This window comes from Colletotrichum lupini, chromosome 6, assembly GCF_023278565.1.
Source record: "Colletotrichum lupini chromosome 6, complete sequence".
Taxonomy (NCBI): Eukaryota; Fungi; Ascomycota; class Sordariomycetes; order Glomerellales; family Glomerellaceae; genus Colletotrichum; species Colletotrichum lupini.
The window spans coordinates 4,096,516-4,118,718 of NC_064679.1; the positions used below are offsets into that span (position 1 = coordinate 4,096,516).

Sequence of the window (22,203 nt, forward strand, 5' to 3'; positions counted from 1 at the left end):
AAACCACATATCATGTCTCTTGCTAATGCATGTTCATTGATCATTACACCTACGGGTATCATCATCGTCACAGGGTCAGGTAGACGTCTATCGGTTCTGGTCAATCCAATCCTGCACCATGCCCCGGTAGTCCATCGGCGTGTAGCTCTCAAACAACTCGGCCCACATGCCGTCCTTCCGCGCCGTCTCCACCCCGACATCGCCGAGCAACATATCCCAATACGGCAATTGATCGAAAACCAGATCCGGATAACACCGACCGTGCCCGTACGGCGCCCGGTGCTGCGCCCACCGCTGGAACAACGCCGTCTCCTCAAAGACGCGGCCCGCGCGGCGGTCGACGTCAAAGTTGGGGATCCCGTTTTCAAAGTACGCCAGCATCCAGAGGCACTGCACCTCGAGGCGCATGATGTTGGCGAGGTTGCTGAAGGCGCCGAGGAAGACGAGAGAGCGGTCGTCGCGAGCGGCGAGGCCTGGGGGAGCGATGCCGCGGTAGAGGCGCCAGGGGGTGTAGGAAACCTCTGCTGACGCACCGGGGTTGAAGGACTTTGTCTTTGAGGATGTGGGGCTTTGGAAAGGGCCGTCTAGGAGGCGTGGGAAGCGCGCGCCGATGGCGGCGTCTGCCTTTGCGTTTGCGTCGTTCCAGAATGCTTCTTGTTTGAGTCCTAGAGATGTGGAGGGGATGCCGAGATCGGAATGGAGAGATGCAGGTTCGAAGTTGATGGTTGGCTTTGCTGAGAAGCCGGTTGATGTGACCAAGAGGTCGGCGGAGATGCTTGAGCCGTCGGTGAAGTGGATATTATGGTCGGATAGGTGATCGATGTCTTCGCGGTAGATTTGGACCGTGCCGTTGCGGACATACTCGAAGAAATCGTCGTCGAAGCTGAGGATACCAGAAGCAGTGCCGTACCTGTGGAAGGAATGGGATTAGTTACCAAGCCATTGACAACCATAATGAGCAGCTAAGCTTACCAGAACATGTTCTGCTCCGGCTGCAGCACCTTCGTCTTCTCGTCCGTCTGGTATCCGCAATCATTGATCGTGTCATGACGGATCAACTTCCAAAAAGTCTTGCTCAACACGCGGCCCACAGCGCTTTCATGCAGAAACCGTCTCACCCACGCGAGACCCGAGAAATCAGGAAACACGCACGGCGACATGAACGCGCAGATTCTTCTAGTTACAAGCCTTTCGCGCCAGACCTTGAACGGCCCGAGCTGCGTGAACGCCGGTGCAACCCACACAGGTCCGCGGCCGGAACGACGAATAAGCCACCGGACCTTGTGGCCTGTAGATGCAGCCAAGTGGACGGCGTCGTAGGCAGACTTGCTCCCGCCTAGGACTGCAACGGTCGTGATTTCGGGAGAAGAGAACAGTTCTGCTTTGGGACCAAGATCGGAAGAGTGGATGATGGGAGCGTTGAAGTCTTCGGAGCTGGTGATGTCGGGCATGTGCGGTACGGTGAGAACGCCCGTTGCGACGATGAGGCGTGTGCAGGTCACGGTCTTTGCTTCGCCGTTCTTTTCAACGTCGACGTTCCATTGCCCTTCATCTTCTGGGCGAGTCACCCGTACGACCTTTGTGTTCAACTGGATCTTGTCCCAGACGCCAAAGTGCTTTGCGTATGCGACGAGGTACTCATGCATGACCTTGCCAGGAACATGTTCGCCGATCTTGACCCCGAAGCGCTTGGGGTCCATAGGGAAGTCTGAGAAATCGATCGCCGAGACGAGGTTATTCGTCTTCAGGTTCGGGTAGATCTGCTCTTTCGACCAGACACCACCGACCGAGGCGCGGCCATCAAGGATGAGTATCTCGGCGGCTGGGTCATGCTGAAGGAGTGTCTTTGCAGCGCAGAGTCCGCTGGGACCTGCGCCGATGATGAGGGTATCGATTGTGGGCGCCATGATATCTGGTGATGAGATCCACGACTTGGAAAATATGGGAATCATAAAGATCGACAAAAGAATTGAGGGGAAGGGAAATGATTGCCATTTAAGTTACGACCACTAGGGTGATTGCAGCGTGCCACACGCCACCAGATAATCTCCAAAGGGGAACACGGCGGGAGCGGCGTATCCCCCGACCAGTCGGGAGAGTTTGGGCATCGCTGATCTCCTGAACTCTACCATGGAGATTGTTTTCCAAACAGGCCCAACTGAGTTTAGACAGTCAGCCCTGCCCGGCAAAAATGAGGACTTGGGGTTTAGCGGCACCAACGGCGCGGTGAGGGCTGAAAGTGGTTGTCTGAAGCTAACATCACAGTTGGGATACCTACGTCTGTGGACCAAAGCTATAAGCTGACAAGCCTAATTCCAAGCGGTTGGTCGAATCCAGAGGGGGATCTCGTATGGATACGGAGATTCAAGCTTCCTTAATCTGCGCCATCTTCGGCACTAGAGCTGCCGCTGGGCTCCCACACTAGGTAAGCGAACCACCATGCTGGATCAGCCACGCGACCCAGCAAGGGGAATGGAGACACGACATTAACAGGCCAGAGCATTCTAGAGGGTGAAGCGGCAGATGTTCCTGCGGCATGACAGTGCTTACACGCTGCGTTCCAGGCTCCAGGTAGTGGTCACGCTAGGTGAGGGTGCCGTGGGGCTGGGCCTCTGCGGCTGAGGTGAGACCGTAGAAGAGGATATGAGCGTGGCGTTCCCAGCTTGGAGCTTGGGGCGCCTAGCGCACGCCTTCCTCATCTACAAGGAAAAGCTTGGTGTGTTGTCTCAGTGTGGCGGATGGGATGAGGGGGTTCATGCACGTTGAGCTGAGGTGGTGGGACGGCATTTGTCCCCAGCCGGTGAAACTTACACGTTCCTCCTCATTTGATATGGCTGGAGGCGGTTGGATCGTGACTTCAGCCTGTAGTGTTTTGATCTTAGAAGCTACCATGACTCTAAGTGACTGCCTTTGGGATCCTACGAGTAGCCGAGACTGGCCCTAAGGTACGTGGCCTTTCATTCCTGGCTCTCCTGGAGCCGAAGTCGAGTCTGGACAGACGCAAGCCAAAACGTTACGCCGTTCGCCGAACCTGAGCTAAAAAAGAAATCATCGTTAAGAAAAGGGGAGAAGAAAAGAGGCTGATCACTTGCACGTGTCGTATGGAGTTCCGACGTTAGCTTTCGGATATCCCGCCGCTGGTGGGGGCTTCCTAAACCCCGGGAGCAAATCGCCAAGGGTTATGGTCCGTCAACGCTGTTTAGCCTGAAAATCACAAAGATCTAGATCTAGATTCTTGGTCAGCCTAATGGATGTGTGAATGAGTCAACGAAGCACGCTACCAAGGTCATAACTGCCTGCTGGTGGCAGTCTTGCTCCATCGGGATGGGATAATAGGTTCTCAACGTGTCAGTGAATCCCATCTAGCAGTGTACGTGACGACAAGATGTTTCCACTTCCTCAAGAATGAGAGTCTAATGTCAAATGTTACATTATATTATTACTCCAGGTACTTTCAGTACTTGATGTTAGCGAGGCGTCTGATCGATGCCCTCGCTACAGCATTAGTATTTTTATCGCCTGCAGGCCGTCCCCGGGCGCCCTCATTTGTACTCGTAGCAGAAAGGACCCCCGTGAATATCCATCATATCAGCAACAATCATATCCTTGCCGAAATTAGGGTAAGACAAGGGATACTGCAGAGTGATATTCTCGTAGGCGGGATTCGTGGTGTAATTGAACGGATAGCCAAATATCACATCCGGGCCGCCGATATCCGTCTTGCGCGCAGGCCAGTCTGCAACGTTGCAAGGGTTTATTAGTACTTGCAATTAGTCATAAACAAAAATGCGACTATCCAGTCAGACCGAAAAGGAAGTAGACGTACCTCTACGCTGCCAGTCATTCCAAACCTTATCCAAAGCGCCATGGATGAAGTAGAAGACGGGGTCTCCGGGAGAGGAGTACATGTCAGCACACTAACGGGTGAACACGGGTCAGCCAAGTTGTCAACCAGAAACCATCAGTCTAGCAGGTAGTCACGGCTGCTTACATCGCCAACTGCACCGCCAATGCCAATGTGCAAGCCCGCATGCAAAGTCATGCCGCTAACCTGCATGCTATACCCCTGAATGGCCAGGTTGAATTCGGAAAATGTGGCCGCTGCGAGAGTCTTGTCGATGACCTCGTCACTAAGGGCACTCGTGATGATGGGTAGACTGAAATCGCGGCGCAGGCAGTGGGGTGTTGAGGTGACAGATAATCCTTAGCCCGTCAGCATGGCGAGTTTCAAACTCAATCGTCGTCTGAGGCTAGACAACGCAACTTACCAAGGCCCATGGGGACGGTGTGGTTTGCAAATGGTCCTTCCACAATACAGCCTATCCACTCTGTTAGCCAGATGCCACTGTGCCAAGCTCTGGAGTGAAGAAGTTACCGCCGCCGCTTCTGCCCGGGATTGTAATCGGCTTCTGAACCGGGAACTCATCTTTATCGCTCACGTCTTCGATGTATGGTCCGTTGCCTCCGACGCCGTAAACGTTGTCAAATACAGGCGAGTTGACGAAAGTTTCCGCAGTATTGTCTAGGCTGACATCCCAGTACGGAAGTGCGCCGTCATATGAGCATTTGTTGCGTAACTCAGACTCGTACAGGTAAAGCATCCAACGATGCCATCTGGGCACTGTCAGTTGAAACGGACGTCAAACTTGATCCGAGCATTGCACATCTTCTACTCACGGGAGAAATGGGCCCTGTCACGATCAACCGTTAGACTTTCCAATTCTAATATAGCCTTACTTTGGCTAAAGCATTGAGGGTAGAACTTACGTTAAAATGCACCTTCTGCGTCATGTAGATATGCATACCCTGGAAATCATCGAAGCGAGACTTTGCCCCAGGCCAAAGATCGTTTCCCTCTGACGGCAGAGCCATTAGGCACTTGACGGAGCGAATGTAATCCAGACGTTGGTCCAGGGACAGCTGCCGCCACTCATGTCTGACGAGAGGGTTGCGGCAACATCCTGAGTGAGTTCCATTCGTAGGAGCGGCAGCGATTCCCTGCAGTTGGAAACCCGCAAAAGACGCGGCAGCCAAGATAAGTGACGAGAGAGACCACATGGCGGAAGTTTAGATGAAGACGACAGAGGCCGTTGCGAGAGACTCGTTGAATGTGAGGCTATCTTCACGCGCGACCAATCATGGGACTCGTCCGATCAATTGGGGATGGACTTCGAGCGAGCTTCTGAGATGGGCATCCGCAGCCTTTTGGTAGCAAAGCGCTAGGTCGAGAGGAACCGGATATCAACTTTCACCCCGAGAGATACTGGTCTTATCGGTCCATGTCGGGCCATGGATCGCGACCCTGGTTGCAGGACACCGGGTTGTGGGATGTAACCTTGCCATCGACTAAGTAGTGGATGTGGCAACGGAGCTTTCGGGAAGCGGTTGAGTTGCAACTTGCAACTTAGCCGGCCGACCCACCATCAATGTTTATCAGAGATATGATACTCGAAGGATCCCTTGGGCTGTGCCGCAATCCATGAGCCCTTCCTCTGTGCTGGATCGCAAACTTGACTCAGCTTCTCGTCACATGAATTTGAAGAAAAGGTTTCGAATCGCAAATCTTCCACAGGGAAGAATGAAATGGTTTTGCTAAAGGGGCTAAAATGATTCGTCGGTATGTCGGCCGCTCCTCGGGGGAGGACAGCGCCGAATGCTGGAAAAGACGAACATCCTTGCAATCTGCAGGCAAAGGAAAGGAACCTGCAGGATGCTTGCGTTAGTGTGTGGCGTCGAAAGAAGGTTGGTACACTATCCCTGCCAAGGTCTCCGTGAACATTCGTGCCTGGTTCCCTGTCCAATCGTACGAGCCCCGGGTCACGAAGCTCTCTCCAACCAACTCCGCGTTGCTAATAGCTAGAAATGCCACTTTGACGGGGCTCTCGTGCCTGATGTTGAGTTGACCCCAAAGTCTCAAACACATGGCGACTTCCACAATGCCATAAAGCTTCTCAAGTGAATTAGAGAGGCTTCATGGCAGAAGTGAGGTTTTCGGAATGCAAACTTGCAGTCGTGGCATCAAATCTGGAGTAGCTGTGTTGGTTCGTGGCGTTGGTGGAGCCATCCCGTAGGGACAGTATAAGCGACCCTATCACAACCACAACATGTAGGTAATCGTAAGATGTACACCAAAAGAGCAAGAAAATGTCTGCCGTTTGTTGGTTGTTGACTGTTGGTTGTTGACTGTTGGTTGTTGACTGTTGGTTGTCGTTGGCAAGGGTTTCTAGATTGGCCTTCCAAGTTCGGTCATCATCTCCGCTCGTTTTCTTTGGAGCCGAACGCAAGGTAACCGGATAAGCTGGCCGATTGGAATGATTTCTGACCATCACTTGGCAGATACGCCTCCATGTTGAAACCGACTGCGTTCTAGTTGGCCCTTCGGAATGTGGGAGAAATAGGCACGGTCTGGGAAAAGTCTCCTACGAATTGAGATCTTTATGCCAATATTCGATGGTTCATGGACATGTTGATATTGATTGGGTGCTACTGAAAATTCTTGACTAATCCCACAAACCCGGAATTAGTGCCTGTATTGATGAGCTGTTGGTTTTGATCATAATCTCGATGATACTGCAATTCAGACCTGGGTCGTCCTCACCAATTGCTTTCAAAGCTCTGGTACAGGCAAGTGAGGTAGATGCGATTCCGAGAGGATCTGTGGAGAAGAAGATTAGCAGAAGAAGCAGAGCGCCTCGTTCGCACCAGCTCAGGTCATGATATATTGCGCTGGATGCAAAGGCAATTTCACATTCAGATACATGCCAGTAGTGACTCGAAGCGCATTTCATAATTTACCGACGCAGGTACGGATACACCGGATGAGTTGGGTACACGGAGATCCATGTCCGAAGTGCATTCCTTGGTGAATCCTATGGTAGACACAACCAAGTCACATTTCGCGATGTATGTGTGCGGCACGGCGGTGATGAAGAGACTCCTTGGCTTGGTACTTATGCATTAGAAAAATCCCATCCCCTGGTACTCGGGCGGCCTGCAGTCTACGCATCTGCTCGATTGCAAATTCTTCCTTTGTTATTCTGGAGTCCAGACATGGTACTCGCTGTTTGAATTCCATTTCTCCTTCTCTTCTGTCCCTTGTCTTTCTTCTGGCGTTTCTCTTCTCTCGCTTTTCGAGTTTCCCCGCGGCTGCAATATCAGCAAGATGGCAGCGACAGCAGCAACCTCACCGCTTCACTTCACGGAATCTCCAGGATATGCTGGGCCCAAGATCTTGCAACTGAATATTGCGCTCATAGTTTGCACTTCTATAATAGTGGGATTGAGACAATATGTCCGCGCTTTCATCGCGAAAGCCTTGGGTTTGGACGACGTCCTGGCATTCCTCGCATGGGTTAGTCGCCACCTCACCGTTTGACTGGATGAAGACGAGTTACTTGGGTCTCTGACTGAGATTTGCGCACATCTAGGCAGTACTGACTTCAGAGTCTGCAATGGATATCTGGCGTGAGTTCATGTAATATCAAAAAAGACGATTCATAACTAATGCCATCTCAGTGGTGCAATATGGAAGTGGCGCGCATCTCAAGTATATCCCGAAGGCTGACTTCACAACATGGTTCGAGGTGAGTCTGAACTGACAAGTCTTCTTTCATCCCTCCAAAGATGCTCATAAGTTTTTTGATTGTAGGGAATTGTCACGAATGGTCTGCTCTACCTCATCGGTACTGGCCTAATGAGACTCTCAATCGTTGCCTTCCTGCCACGCTTGAGCCAAGACAGTATGCATCCAATACGATCTCACTACCAGTATCACTTGAAGCCTAATATCATGCACAGGAACCTTCATTATTCTATCCTACACGACGGGATTCTTCGTCATAGCGCAGACACTGGGATGTGTCATCTACCGCTTGACCCAGTGCAGCCCTCTCTCGTACGTCTCTCCTAAGTCACCTGTCATAAGGCCACCAATCTTTGACAGTTGTTCTTCTATAGGCATTTGTGGAAGCCGCCATTCTTTCCTGGAAAGAACTGTGTCCCGTCCGAATACCAAAACACTATGATGGTGGTGCACCAGATCGTCGGCTTGGTCCTGGACTTCTGCCTCATGGGCTTACCTATCTGGGTGATCTACATCAAGATGCTCTGGTCGAAGAGGGCATTTCAGGTGATATGTGTCTTCAGCGTCGGCATCTTTGTCGTGGCTACTGGCTGCGTTCGTCTGGCAATGATGAAGAAGAGTCAATTTCTCTCTGACCCGTAAGTCTGGCCTTGCAGGCCACTCTGCTAGGAACACCGAGATACACAGCTAAGAACAGTCGCTAGGACGTTTAACATGTCCACGATTGGTATCTGGACCAACCTTGAGGGGCATGTCGGCCTATGGGTCGCGTCCTTCCCAGCACTCCAGCCGCTCATCCGCATCGTGTCTTTCAAGCTGGGCTTCCGCAGCAAGCTACAAAGTTACGGAGGAGAGGGGCCATCTGGGACTGGCGGTGGTGGTATGCGTTCCAAGACAGGGCCATGGTTGAGTGTGCCCAGGAGCAAGGCCGGTTACATTCGCAATGGTAGTGGCTCCGACGCCGCTGATAATCACAGCGAACGGGGTCTTGTACCACATTACAAGGGGGACGACGGCACAGAGATGGACATCATAAATGCGACGGATGGTAAGGTATCAAGGATCCAGAAACAAGTTGAGGTTGAAGTCAGAGTGGACAAGGCGTTGGCTCGGAGCGAACGGCCGACTTACACATCTGGACAGGGTTCCAAGAGCTGGATCTCAACGACGACATAAGAGAGAGATCATGTCAATGCTATCACGCAAAGCCTGCCGATTCATGGAGTAACAAAATGTGTAAAAACTATTGCATTCAAATGGGTATATCTTAACTGCGGATGTTTTCTGAACCGGCCAAACTTCCAAGATCACATGTGTAACTCAGGCGCAGCGCACCTCTCATGGCTGCCTGTCAATCTGAAGCCACTTACATGCCTCTGCTGACTTCTGAATCGTAATAAATGGATCCAAGCCAGAGTCTCACACAATTCTTACATAGATGAATAGGTGTAACAGAGAGGGCCACTCAGGGTGTCCATGTAATCCTTGACAACGGGTTCGACGTCGATGAGTTCCAAAACGGGCATGGTATCTGTGATGGAGGCGGAGATGGTCTTGTCCGCGTTGTTGAAGCCTGCGTAATCGGCGAGGCGGGTAGCGTTACGGCCTTGCCACTGCGAAGGAAATTAGATACTGCATCTTGTGTAATTTCGCTCAGCTGTGTGCGGGACTTACCTTGGCCCAGGCACGGTCAACATTGCCGTGGTGGAGGAAAAAGAGAGGCTCGTTGGGCGAGGTGGCGGGACCCATGTCGCCAAAGATGATGCTGTGAACTGCAAATCTGTGAGCATACCTGAAGTCAGGTAAGAATAGAGATTACATACTCTGCGCATGCGGCAGTCCCTCGAGCATGGAGACCATATCGGGGAACCTGTCGAAACCGTAGATGGTGTTCATGGTCCTCGAGTTGTATGCTCCCGCCTGCATATCACCAATAATAGGATCGCCATTCGCGTCATTACCCTCGCCGCCGTTGAACTCGCGCGTGAAGCAGTGCAGTCGGTTTCCGGGCGTGTTCATATCAGGCCACCCCATAGCCAATGTCAAATTAGTGTTGGCAAACGGACCGTCGACGACGCACCGCTGAAAGCCCGGCACGTCACTACTTGTGCGCTTGCCATCGCCACCGAAGCCAGTGACGGGATCGAAGACGGGGGAGTGCTGCGTATCGAGCGCGTCGGCGTCGATGCTCCAGTCCCAGTAGGGCTGCGTTCCCTTGAAGCCGCACTCGGACCGGAGGAGATCCTCGTGTAGCTTGACGTACCAGCGGTGCCAGGGCAGGAAGTTTGCGACAAAGTGGATGTCGGTGTTGAGAGCGAAGTGGGTGTAGACAAGGTCGTCCATGCGCGTTGTGACGGCGTCGATGGCGGCGTATTTGGCTTTGGGGAGGTTGCGGAGGCACACGGCGGCGCGGATATACTCAGCTTTCTCGGCTGTGATGAGTTCACGCCATTCTTTGCGGACCTCTGGGTTTGTGCAGGTGGTGTCTGCGCGAGGGATTGCGGTTGCGGCGGCCGTTGCTGCGAGGGAGAAGAGGGTGAGGAGCGAGCTGGACAGCATCGTGGAGTGAAGGGATGGTTGAACGAGTGACGGATGGGTTGATTTGTAACGAAGGACGGCCCAAGCCACGAGCCGATAGGAGATGTGAGGATGGCGATAAAGCGAATACGTTTGACAACTGGTCAGGAGGTGGAGGAGAAGCCCGCATCGTGGCCATGACCACCTCTTATGTCTGCTGTCCTACGAGATGCCCTGCTTTGAGGCGGGTCCCTCCGCCTAGTTTTGGTCCCTACGTAGTGGATGATATGGATGGCGTTGCTCTAACTTCGGTGTTGACCCATGCGGTCCGGCTCTGATGTCACACGGCGGCCCGTTCTACGCTCTTGGCATGTTCGTGTTCAAAATGCGGCTCGTCAACCAAAGTAGACGTCCGGGATGTTCCTCTATTTCCCCGCGCTAGAATCAGTCAACCCCTTTCTGATGCCTTGGCATGTTCGTGTTCGCCTGCAGGGAGACTAACCGATGGGACTGGCTTCGGTTTCTTGACCCGGAAACTTGGTCGATTCGTGTTCCGCCGTTCTTCTCCCTGTTGAGAACCCACTAGGGCGTGGAAGCATAAACGGGATAAGATTGTGACTAGGATGAGGCGGATGGAGCTACTCCATACTAATGTCGTATTAATAGCCCATGGGGCCCCACGTTAAATCTCTGTCCTGGGAAGCCGATGACAAAGCTAGGAATTAAACGCGTTCAAAAGGCATTTTAAATGGCACACGTAGCAAAGCTTGAGTACAGACTAGTATAGCGGGATTTCTTGCGACCACCTGAAGAAATTTGGGACTTCTGTCTCAACTACCTTACTTTGCACCGAGTTCGTGCGGATATGGTGCTAACTGGCTACGGCCAAGACAAGTTCCCCTCAAGTGGAATCAACACAATCAGCTTCAGAATTCTCCAGCGAGAAAGCTTGCCAAGACGAAAGCTACACAAGTTGCTAGCCGAAGTTAACCATTAGGCCGGCCATGCCGTTATATATGCGCAGTCATGAGGTTCGGGAAGTCTTCCACGAAGGCCCCGGGTGAGCCGAGATTGGATATGTGGCGGAGGGCTTGTCTTGCTGGTGAGGCGGTGCTGTCCGTGCATGCTCACTAAGACTTAGGTTGCATTAGTCATATGTTAGTTACTTAACTTGTCAACCTAGTCGAAGACAGCAAAGTTCGCCTGCTCGGCCACATCGTGTAATGCCACATCGTGTAATGTCGGTGAAACTTCAAAAAAAATCACACAATGTCAAAAGCATACAACACCAGGTATTCGCTGGTCGTCACCGACCCAACTGCTAATCCGGCCCTCATTGGCTTATCTATGGGAGAGCGGACGGGATCCCGAGTTTTCCAATGGGTATGGTCGTATGTGACAGCCTGCGCGAAGATGACGGTACACAAACCAAGCATGTCGCACCAACGCTCGCAGAGAGAACCACAGTCGCGAGTTGCCCTTTGGATCAAAACATCATCATCTGCTGCCACTCCAGGAATATGATGTGTACACTTTAGATACAAGAAGTCTTAATCACTTGGCCTTTGGGGGGGGGGGGGGGGCAAATTCTGGTGGTAGCGGATAATCACATTGCTCCGGATTCCACGTTTGTCAAGAGACAGACTGCGCCAACCTTCTACCTTACTGCGAAAGAGCCTAACCTGCTGGGAGTGCGAGGGGATAACGCTCTTGAGCATGCTGCATACTTGGGATATATAGACGCGAAGAAACTCTATCCTGATGTCCAAGCCACCCCCCTTGAGAAATACATTGAGCAATTGATCGAGCGAAGTAAGCATCGTGTTCCAGTGTAGATGACCCACTGGTTGCAATTTTTTGAACCCCGATGGTTGTCCGTTCCTGCCACAATAGATTTCTTCAGTCCGGAGATCATGGAGACTTCCTCGGGCTTGAGATTGTCCAGGACCCAAGGACTGAATTCCTGTGCTTAGTATCGTCTATGCCATGCATACTCTGCGAACTTTGTGCAACCACTGAGAGAGGCAGTGAGTAATGTGGTTAAAGAAGTATGTGTGAACTTTCAGTCCGGTTCTTGGTTCGCAGCTTGCGCTATTTCAGATAGGAATTTTGTTAGTCTGGAACCGACTTTGGATTCTATCTCGATTTTGATTGGGTAGGGGAGAAAAGTCGTGATTGTCTCATGTTCCGGTACACAACGTTAAAACGGGTTGCCTTCCGCACAAATGGCGAGAAGAGACTTCTGAAAAGACACAGACTAGCCCGAAGTCCTTTACAAGTCGAATGACCGATTATCTTGCGTCGGTACTGCGGTTTGATACTGCTGAGGATCAAAGTCCCCTGTCAGGCAGCGTATCAGCCATCTTTTGGCTTGATGTTAGAGCCTATTACCCTAGACAAAACCTATCGAGTTGATGGTCAGTGGCTTCAAGCTAGTGCATCAGCAGAATCACAAAGGGTCCAAGCCCCGCCTCGTTCGAGCAGCCGAGGCTCGACAGCAGAATAGTCCGATGATACTCATTGATGAGGGTCGTGGGTTCAACCCCTACCTTATCTTAGCTCTACAGCCGTGAGCCCTCCTTGACTGGAAAAGTGAATTACTCCTGATGGTGACTTCTCGGTCTTGCCCCATATGTAAATCCCGGGGATGACGATTTCAGGACTCACCTCGAAGCCTACCTATTTGATATCGACCTATGTTGCTGCACCGTCTCAAAGCTATCACGTACCTGGCTGTTATGAGGGAAACCTTATCAGCACTGTGAACGGATACCTCATCTTACTTATTCCCTTCGCTTGATTTGCATTTTCATATCTGTTACCTTACTGTATCTTTTACTTCGACTATCACCTTCAATGCTTTGCGAGTCAGACGTCAAAACACATCGTGGTAGACCACTCGAGAGTTATGCGGAGTAGAAAAGCGGCTTACTCAAGCTCCACCACAGGTTACCCCTCGTTCGCGAGGTCTGGCTAGTATTCCACTCTAGACAGCATTCCACGATCCACAAAACGTCCATCATACGGACGCGCTTCAGCCACCGTTGATAGGACGCTGTCTTGGAGATGCTTTATTGGAATGAATCGCACCAATGTCACAGATACCCATGCTCACGTTATAAAGAGCTGAAGGGCTTCAAAAGAGCATAGAAAGTAGATGAACATCACAAGTATGGGCTGTTCAGGGTTGATGAGACAGATAACGGCGAAGACGGATAGACGCAGAAACCCATATCAGTCTATTTAGGGCGTGAAATATCATCTATGTTAAAGCCTGGTGTCCCTCGTGAGTCTTTTCTGCCTGCCAGCAAATTGGTCCCATCTTGTCACTTGCAGCGCACATACCCATTCAAATCAATCAAATAAATAAGTCAAACAAATAGTCAAATATAGGAATTTCAGTAAGTTAAACAATTAAATATCGTAAGGCCCTATATTTAATATATTTAATTAAATATAAGATTATATAAAAAAAAGAAAATCCGGGGCTAGGCTAATTAAAAATTAATATTCCTAACTACGCCCTATAGAAATTCGTAATTAAGAATATAAATACCTATAACAGGATTCGAACCCACGACTCTTTACTTACGACTATAAGTTTAGTATTATGTTACTTAACTAAATAAATTACTAGTAATTATTATAAAAAAAAACCTAAGTAATATAGAGCGCTAGATTTAGTATCTTATTATATCTAAGAATTTAAAAAACCTATATTAATTAACTAATACCCCCTTTTTTTTAATATTAATAAAACTAACGAAGTTATGCACTACTATTTCTAACCCTTTATAACTATCATAATTATTATTAAAATTAATTAAATTATATATTAATTAATTTACTATATCGTAATTAATTAATTAGTAATAAGTCGTATAATCTTTAATATATAGTAGCTACTTCGGATTATTTCGTAGCTATAGACCCTAACTAATGCTAGCCTCGTATTATCAACCGACTTTAAGAATTATAATAACCTTCTCGCTTTTCTAAAAATAATTTAAAAAGGGAAGACTTTTATTAATAACGATTTAATATTATAAAAAGGTATAAAGCTAAGGAAGTTATAAATCTGCTTAGAGGGGGTTTTTATTTAAAAAATCTATAATAAAAATAGTTAAAGTAAAATCTTTTAGTTTTATTATTATTATAACGAAATAGGTATTATTACTTATTTTAAAGTAATAGCTACGAGCTTAGTAATAACTTAAAGTTAAAATACTAAGTAATAAATCTAAGCTCTAGTAAGTTACTATATTTATTAGAATCCTTAGAGTATAACTCTATACTAAAAAGATAAAAACTTACTTTTAGTATTATTACAAAGGGCTAAGTAACGAGAATTAAGGAATTAGTAATTAAGTATATTATTAATAATAATAGCCTATTTATAACTTTTTAAGATTTTTACTTCCGGGCCCTCTTTTATTAATTAGATTATAATATTATTAATAAACTCTTATTATTATATAGAAGTATAAGAAAAGAGCTAAGTAAGATCTTTATTAAAAAGAAAAATATAATTAGAGTAAAGATCCGGAGGTTAATAATAAAAGTCTACTTATTATTTAATTTATAGACCTTATTAACGTAGAATATTATTATTATCGTCTTTATTTACTTTTTAAACTATACTAAGTAATAAATATAATACCTTATTATTTTATAATAATAGTATAGTACTTATAATAGGTCTAATATTACTTGGACTATAAAGTCTATAATAAACGACTAGGAATTAAGTAATTAAGTTAGGGTAATTATTTATAATAATACCTTAAATAACGATACTTACTTAGGTTACTTATATCCTATATTATTTTATATTTATAATTAAGAAAATATTCTTAACTAGAGGATTAAGTACTACGGTTATATCCTTAACCTCGTTAGTAGGGCCTTTTTATTTAATAATAATAAAAAAGTATTTAAGTAAGAATTAGATATATTAATTAATACTAAGTAACTTTAAAAAGATCTTAACCTTTAGTATATAAGGGGCCCTATTAGTAAGCTTCGGAACGTTATTAAATTTATTTACTCGTTATTTTAATTATATAAAGCCTTTTTTAAGATTAGTAATAAAACTAACGAGAATAATATTTTTTTAAGGAGTCGTTATAAGAGCTTATACTAATACTTAATAATAATATAAAATAGAATTTTATATACTTTATAATATAGCGCTCTTTATAAAAAAAAACGTAAATCTATACCTTCTTAATAACTAGTTAAGCTTATAGGGATCTAAAGTAACGGATCCTTATTAAGGACGTTCTTAATAATAACGACTAGTAGTTACTAGCCGAGTTAAAAATAGTACTTAAGCTATTTTATTTTTAAATAATAAGATACTAAGGCTAGAGTAAAAGAGACGGTTATAGCTATTTATAAAAAGTAATAATAAGTTTCGAATATTTTATTAATTATTTTAAAGAATAAAAAAGGTTATATAATAAGTCTTTTAAAAAAGAAATAAATCTTATAGCTTCTTAAATCGTAATATTATAATTATAATTAACGTAAATAATACTACCTCGTTAATAATTAGCTCGTTATTAATTTATATCCTAACCTCTTTCTTAACCTCTAACTTTAAATAGTATCCCTCGTTATATTTAGTCTAAATATATACTTAGGGAGCGAGCAGAGCTATTTCTTAGTATTACGAAGGTAACTTTATTTACCTTATTATTCGCCTTATTATCAATATTACGTAAGCAAACTATATACCATATTAATCTACGATTTCTATAAATTATTATAGGTATTAATTATATAAGCAATACTACTTATATAAGCTTACGTAAGCAATAGAAAGTACTAGAAGGTAACTAAATAATCTAGAATTTACTCGAGGCGGAATTACGTACTACGATTACGCATTCACTTACGTATACGCTTATTAATTATATTATAATTAATAAGCAATAGAATATTCTAGTAGGAGGTTTTTATGCCTATATATAGGCGTATATTTGCCTACCTAGACCTTTCGTTAAGTAAGCAACTTCTTATATAGTAATTCAACTATATTACTCTCTTTATTACAAAAACCTCTTTTATATACGCTTATTTCCCCTATATTCATATATTCTTACTTCTATATGAATATTTACTTTCTATATTCTTTATAAGAATATCCCGCATTACCTCGTTAAAGCTATACGTGCTAGACTTAGTAATAATTTTAACTCGCGAGGATACTTTTAATTATTAATTATTAATACTTAATAAGTCCTTAATAAGTATTATACTAAGTTAAGTAACTCTTTGCTCTATATTATAGTAATTATTTTTTACCCTAGATAAGGATTAAAATAGCTAAAGAAAAGGTAAAATATGCCTAAGTAGAGCTATTAACTATTTAATACGAAAAAGGAGCTTTATAATTATTAATTAAAATAGTATATAAATAAGATAGTAAGTCCTCCTCTTTTTTATTATTTAAGTTCTCTTCTTTTATCGTAATAGTTATAAACTATTTTTACTACCCTTATAATTCTAAAGAATATTATAAAAAACTCGTAGTACTAGTAATAATTAATATTTTAAATAATAAAAATAGTAATTAACTACGTGCCTAAGCTTAATTAATATTATTTATAGATTATCCCTTAGCCGGTCCTTAACCTAATTTAATAATAAATTAACTATTAACTAACTTATTTAATATTAAGTAAGCTTATACTTAATATCTTTATAATCTTTATAATAATAATAGACTACGAAAAGGTATTTAACCTTACGAAGTTAACTTTAACCTTATAGTAATTATTAATAAGATCTTTTATATTAAAAGAGGTCTAATATTTTAAGAACTAGCTTCGCGGTAGTACTATAGAAGTAGGAGGTTAATTTTTTAATTAGAAAAGCTAATTGAGGTTAAGTCTATAAGTTAGTATTATAAGGACTTTTATAATAGCTTTATTTAATTCCTGGTTAGGAAATTAGTTAAATTAATTAATTATTTATTAAATAAGTTAAATAATTAAATATAGCACGAGAAATCAATTAAACAATCAAATATGAACCTTATATTTGATTTGTTTGTTTGGGTATAAGCGCTGGTTACTTGTACTAAGTGCGTTTTGCGGGACAAAGTCTCACCCACAAAGGTGATTTTTCCCACACTGCAAAGACTCGTTGATCCATCCAATTATAATCCGTTGCGTTCATGACATCAAAGTGCCACAGGAGTCGAGACATTATGATCTTCATCTCAACGTATGCTAGATTCCTGCCAATGCAGTTGCGTGGTCCGTACTGAAAAGGCTGCGACGCATCTCGTTTATCATTCTCGAATCTTGCGTCTTCTCCGATCCAACCCTCCGGCGCGAACTCCTCAGGATTGGTCCAGTTCTTAGGACTGTTCGAGGCGGCATAGATCGGAATACTGACAAATGTGCCCTCCGGAAGAAATTCATTGTCAACTGTTGCACCGCCAGGAGGGATAATACGCGGATGAGGTTGTGGTGAAGGGGGGTAGATGCGCAGTGTCTCTTCGATGCAGGCAAGCAGATACCGACATTCGTTGACGCTGATCATTGTGATGTCCTCAGGCCTTTCGAACATCGTCCTGATCTCGGTAGCAAGCTTGTCGTAGACCCGTGGGTGCTTGAGCAAAAGCCAAACGAGACCTGCAAGAAAGTCAATTGATCACACGCCAATGCATTGGAACAAGATCTTGCTTACCAGAAAGGAGAGTAGCTGTCGTCTCACTTCCTGCACCAATCAGGATTTGTGAGTTTTCTTCTAGCTGGTGGTATGACATTTTGCCAGATTCATGTGCAGCAATCATCTTTTCCATGAAGTCCGGCACTGGAGGTTGTGTTTTAAGACGATGATTGACTTTTTCCTGAGTGGTGTCAATAGTCAAGCCAAAGAGACACAGAACAGAAGGGATTCAACCTTTTGTAGCGTGTTAAGAGTCGCGACTTGTGTCACTACTTGACTTGGAATCATTAACAGAGAAGCAGGATATTGAGCTAACTTCGGCAGACGGGCAACGACTTGATGCAGCGCCATATTCTTCAGTAATGAGAAGAATATGTTCACCCAGGTGTGCATTTTGGAAGACTCGAGACATTCAAAGGACTCGCCAAAGGCTGATTGCGCAAAGTTAGGCATTACCATAAGTAGGAATGAACATTGAGTGGGAACTTATCGTGACGTACTTAAGTAGCCGATGAAGTCAAATGTAAAATACTACGGTTGAGATATGTCGGATTAGAAGTCTAATTCGACCGCGGCATACAGCCGACTGCGCAGGGGCCAATTAGGGGCCCTATTTACAATTATCATAGCCAGCCTAACCTACGGTTAGAACCTCCTTTTTATACCTACTACGTAAATATTTATATAGTTTAATTAATCTCTTCGTTAATTACGGTTCGAACTAACTACTCTATAATAGGGATACTAATACTAATTAGTAGTTAAATTCTATTATTATAGATCGGTAAGGTATCTCGTTATATAAAAGAGACGACTTTTTAATATTATACGGGATAGGAGATTCGTACTAATTAACCTTACGGAAGTAGACGAAAAAGGAGGTAATTCTTAAATACCGTACGGAATTAAGTAATCGTAGCCCTTTACTACTTATAAAAGGTCGACGTTTATTATATTAAATTACGTTAATTAACGGAACTACTTAAGTAACTAGCCTTTTACCGTCGCCCTAAGTAGCTTTTTTACTAAACGACTTTTTTATAGCCGGCCCGTAATTAGAAATTAACTAGTTAAATTAGTAAAAAGAAATACTTACGTAACGACTACTTACTTAATTAATTAACATAACGAACGAGCTTAATAATACGGTATAAAAAAGCACTACGCGATTAAAAAAGGGGATCTTTAAATATAAATATTTTTATTTAGTAATAAAAGTAACTTTATAAGAGTTATTAAGCTAAGAGATCTATAGTATATAGAAAAGTCTATTATTACGAGGATGTTATAAGTACGACCTTAAGCCCGCAATTTAAACGACTTTTTTATAGCTCCCTTAACTACTCCCTAAGTATTACTTAAGAATATAATATAAAAAACGGTTTAATAAGGGAAGAAGGGATTTAGAGGTCTTAATAATATCGAGTTAAGAGTATTACGGATCTCGGATATTAACTTAAGAAGAAGGCGGCTACTTTAAAGTAGTCTTACGACCTCTTATTAAAGTTATTATTAACTTAAAAAAAGGCTAAAAAGACGAGGATCTAAAGAGAAAAGAAAAAGTCTTTTAAAAAGCTACTAAAGGGCTTCTTTTTTTATACTAGCTCCCGGTATAAGATTACTAATTTTAAAAAATTAACTAAAGAAGCTATTTAGAGATTATAAAGAGCACGAGGCTTAAGAGGCTAGAAGTATATAGGATAGCGGAAATTAGTAATTAGTAAAGATCCCGAGATTAATTACTATATCTTCTTATAGTAATATAAGCGTTTACTGCTATTATTATTAAAAAGAACTACTAAAACCTACCTTTTTATACTAAATAAAAAAGAGGATCTTAATAGGTACGATAGCTAGCGATTTAGAAGGGTAATAGTAATTACTAAAAATAGTAAAAACGAGAGTAATAGCGAGATAGTAAGAAGAAGTAAGAATTTCCTAGACTTTAATAAATTCGTTAAGTAGTAAAAGTACGGATTTATTATAACTAGCGCGCGGATTAAATATATCCCCGTTAAGATTAAATATATTAGTAATTACTAATATAAGTATAAGCTAGAGTACGACCCTTAGCGAGTAAGGGTAAAAAAAAAGAGGATAAAACCCGATCTTAGGTAGAATCCTAATCCTTTATAAGTAAGTAAATATTAACCCGGATTATTAAGGGACGTAGATATATAAAATTGCGGATTAGCTTAATAGTAAGTAAATTAACGTAGTATTAATCTATTTAACTAAGGTTTATAAGAAAAAGGGGCTATAGGGGTAACCCCTATTTTACGAGATCGTAAACGACCTTAGTTATTAACTAAATAAATAGTTCGCGAGCGTAAGCCTAGGAATCGTAAAAGTAGTTAATAAATTCTTTTACGGGCGAGGGGTATTATTAGCATAATTATAATCGTAAGAGCTATACGAAATACTAATAGCGATAATTATAAAAAAGGAATTCGTATTATAAAACTAAGTATAGGTTAATAGAGCGTATAATCGCTTTAATAAATTTAAAAAAAGGGTAAACGACTTAGATTTCCTCCCTATAATTACTAACGGAAATCTATCGTTATAAAAGGATATACGAGGGTAAAATATAGTACTAGAAATATAATAATTAATAATTTTACTTATTTCGATCTATAACTTATTACCGCTATTAATACGAAATTCGGCGCTAATTAGCTAATAAGAAAGGAGGTAGACGACTTAAAGTTATTAATAATACGTAGTAACGTAGGGATCGTATATAAATACCGAAAATCTAGCGGTAAATACGAGGTAATTTATAAACCTTAAAAAGATCTTTTTAAAAAAGAAATTATACTCTAAGGGGAAGTATAAGGTTTTATAAAAAACCCTAACGATGTTTTACGATTATTATAAAAAAGTTAGAATTAGGGAATATTAGTACTATTCGGTAATTAATATCGTATTTATAAGTAAAGCCTTTAATTATTATTATAAAGCGGTACGTAATCTTAATTAAAACGACTTTTTTAGTATAATTAACGTAATCCGAAGCCGCTTTAAGACCTATAATAAGAACCTAGAGCTCTTATTTAAGCTACGAGCGATTTTTTTTATATCTATAGCTAGGATAATAGAGGGTAAATTGCGAGTAGAGATCCTCGAAGAGCTTATTAATTAAATCGATAAGCTAGTAAAAACCTAGCTAAATAAGGGGATAAACGAGTAAAAAGTCGGATATTTTTATATTACAGTTTAGCGTATATTAAAAATAAAAATAATATTATACTAAATACTTAAAAATTATAAAACGCTCTACTTAAGGCTAAGATCTAGTTTTAATATTAAAATAAAAATACTATACTAAACCTGTTTCTAAGTATATAACGGCCCTTATTAGTAATATTAAGTCGATCGAACGTATAATAAGAAAAGAAAAGAGGCTAGATACGGTAATCGTTAATAAAGAGGCCTAGATTCGTTAAATAAGTAGAGATTTAACTTATAAGTAGGGTAATAGAAAAAGTAATATTATATTTATAAAAAGGATAGATATTAGTTAAATAACTACTTTAAAGAGGAGCGTATTAAATTATATAAATAATATAAAAAGTCGAGGGTAGTAGATAATAAAACTAGCCCTCGTTAGTTTAACTAATTCTTTATTATATATAAGGGTAGATCTAAGGGCACAAAACTTAGTAACGGTAGTTAAAATAACGGCTTAAAATATATACCCCCTATAAGAGATTTAGAAAATAAAGAAGATCTTACCCCCTATACTAACAAATTAGATTATAACAAAATTAATAATATTAACTACTCTTTTTTCGCCCCGTTAGCCTTTAGAGGATATACGAGGCTAAACGAATAGAAGGTAATAAAAGCTCTTAATAAGTAAGCTTTTATTTATAAATAATAAGAGAAGGTCCTTTAGATAACGGATATAAAAGTAGCTAAAAGGGCGAATTTAATAGGGCCGAAGCCTATTCTCTTAATAATTAAAGAGAAGACGCTATCTCTTTTAATATCTAAAAAAAAGGAATATAGTACTAAGTAAATCTAGGGGTAGCTAGAGGGGTCCTTTTTATATTACTTAGATCCCTTAAATACTAAGCTTATATAAGTATTTTACGTAAGTAAAAGGTATGGCTTAGACGATTTCTATAGGATTATCCTAGATATTAGGGTATCGTAATAGTTAACTAGAGGAAAAGGGTAATTCTAAGCGCTATAGAAAATCGCACTAGTAACGCTTAATACGTTAATAATAAGTATTATAAGGATTAGTTTTAGCCTAAGTAAGGAAATCGTCGCCCTAAGTATAATAAAAATAAAAATATACTTCGGAACAATAACTTTTTATATTTTACTTATTAATACCCTATTTCTCTTATATTTAAAAGATATAAATTAACTAGGCATTATATTTAATAATACGAGGAATAGAATTTCTA

The 22,203-nt window shown here is 42.5% G+C and overlaps 6 protein-coding genes across 6 annotated transcripts; 1 reads left to right on the forward strand and 5 right to left on the reverse strand.

Moving 5' to 3' along the window:
- Positions 1 to 87: 87 nt before the first annotated feature.
- Positions 88 to 1,907, reverse strand: CLUP02_12697 (cofactor FMO1 FAD enzyme; the record flags this gene model as incomplete). Its single annotated transcript, XM_049291660.1, has 2 exons — positions 88 to 910; positions 973 to 1,907. 2 exons carry the CDS (start codon positions 1,905 to 1,907, stop codon positions 88 to 90), a joined length of 1,758 nt encoding a protein of 585 aa, XP_049148806.1.
- Positions 1,908 to 2,546: 639 nt separating this feature from the next.
- CLUP02_12698 (uncharacterized protein) lies at positions 2,547 to 2,892 on the reverse strand (the record flags this gene model as incomplete). Its single annotated transcript, XM_049291661.1, has 2 exons — positions 2,547 to 2,699; positions 2,812 to 2,892. The coding sequence occupies 2 exons, from the start codon at positions 2,890 to 2,892 to the stop codon at positions 2,547 to 2,549; spliced, it is 234 nt and encodes a 77-aa protein (XP_049148807.1).
- Positions 2,893 to 3,348: 456 nt separating this feature from the next.
- CLUP02_12699 (uncharacterized protein) lies at positions 3,349 to 5,058 on the reverse strand (the record flags this gene model as incomplete). Its single annotated transcript, XM_049291662.1, has 9 exons — positions 3,349 to 3,394; positions 3,462 to 3,491; positions 3,553 to 3,736; positions 3,827 to 3,917; positions 3,992 to 4,203; positions 4,269 to 4,319; positions 4,376 to 4,614; positions 4,678 to 4,691; positions 4,780 to 5,058. The coding sequence occupies 9 exons, from the start codon at positions 5,056 to 5,058 to the stop codon at positions 3,349 to 3,351; spliced, it is 1,146 nt and encodes a 381-aa protein (XP_049148808.1).
- A 2,104-nt stretch (positions 5,059 to 7,162) lies between these two features.
- Positions 7,163 to 8,758, forward strand: CLUP02_12700 (uncharacterized protein; the record flags this gene model as incomplete). Its single annotated transcript, XM_049291663.1, has 7 exons — positions 7,163 to 7,369; positions 7,428 to 7,464; positions 7,516 to 7,583; positions 7,649 to 7,739; positions 7,798 to 7,894; positions 7,957 to 8,220; positions 8,287 to 8,758. 7 exons carry the CDS (start codon positions 7,163 to 7,165, stop codon positions 8,756 to 8,758), a joined length of 1,236 nt encoding a protein of 411 aa, XP_049148809.1.
- Positions 8,759 to 9,012: 254 nt separating this feature from the next.
- CLUP02_12701 (uncharacterized protein) lies at positions 9,013 to 10,141 on the reverse strand (the record flags this gene model as incomplete). The annotated part of the gene is made up of 3 exons (XM_049291664.1): positions 9,013 to 9,195; positions 9,257 to 9,354; positions 9,406 to 10,141. The coding sequence occupies 3 exons, from the start codon at positions 10,139 to 10,141 to the stop codon at positions 9,013 to 9,015; spliced, it is 1,017 nt and encodes a 338-aa protein (XP_049148810.1).
- A 7,035-nt stretch (positions 10,142 to 17,176) lies between these two features.
- On the reverse strand, positions 17,177 to 18,235 carry CLUP02_12702 (averantin oxidoreductase; the record flags this gene model as incomplete). Its single annotated transcript, XM_049291665.1, has 4 exons — positions 17,177 to 17,185; positions 17,216 to 17,745; positions 17,801 to 17,963; positions 18,017 to 18,235. 4 exons carry the CDS (start codon positions 18,233 to 18,235, stop codon positions 17,177 to 17,179), a joined length of 921 nt encoding a protein of 306 aa, XP_049148811.1.
- Positions 18,236 to 22,203: the final 3,968 nt, after the last annotated feature.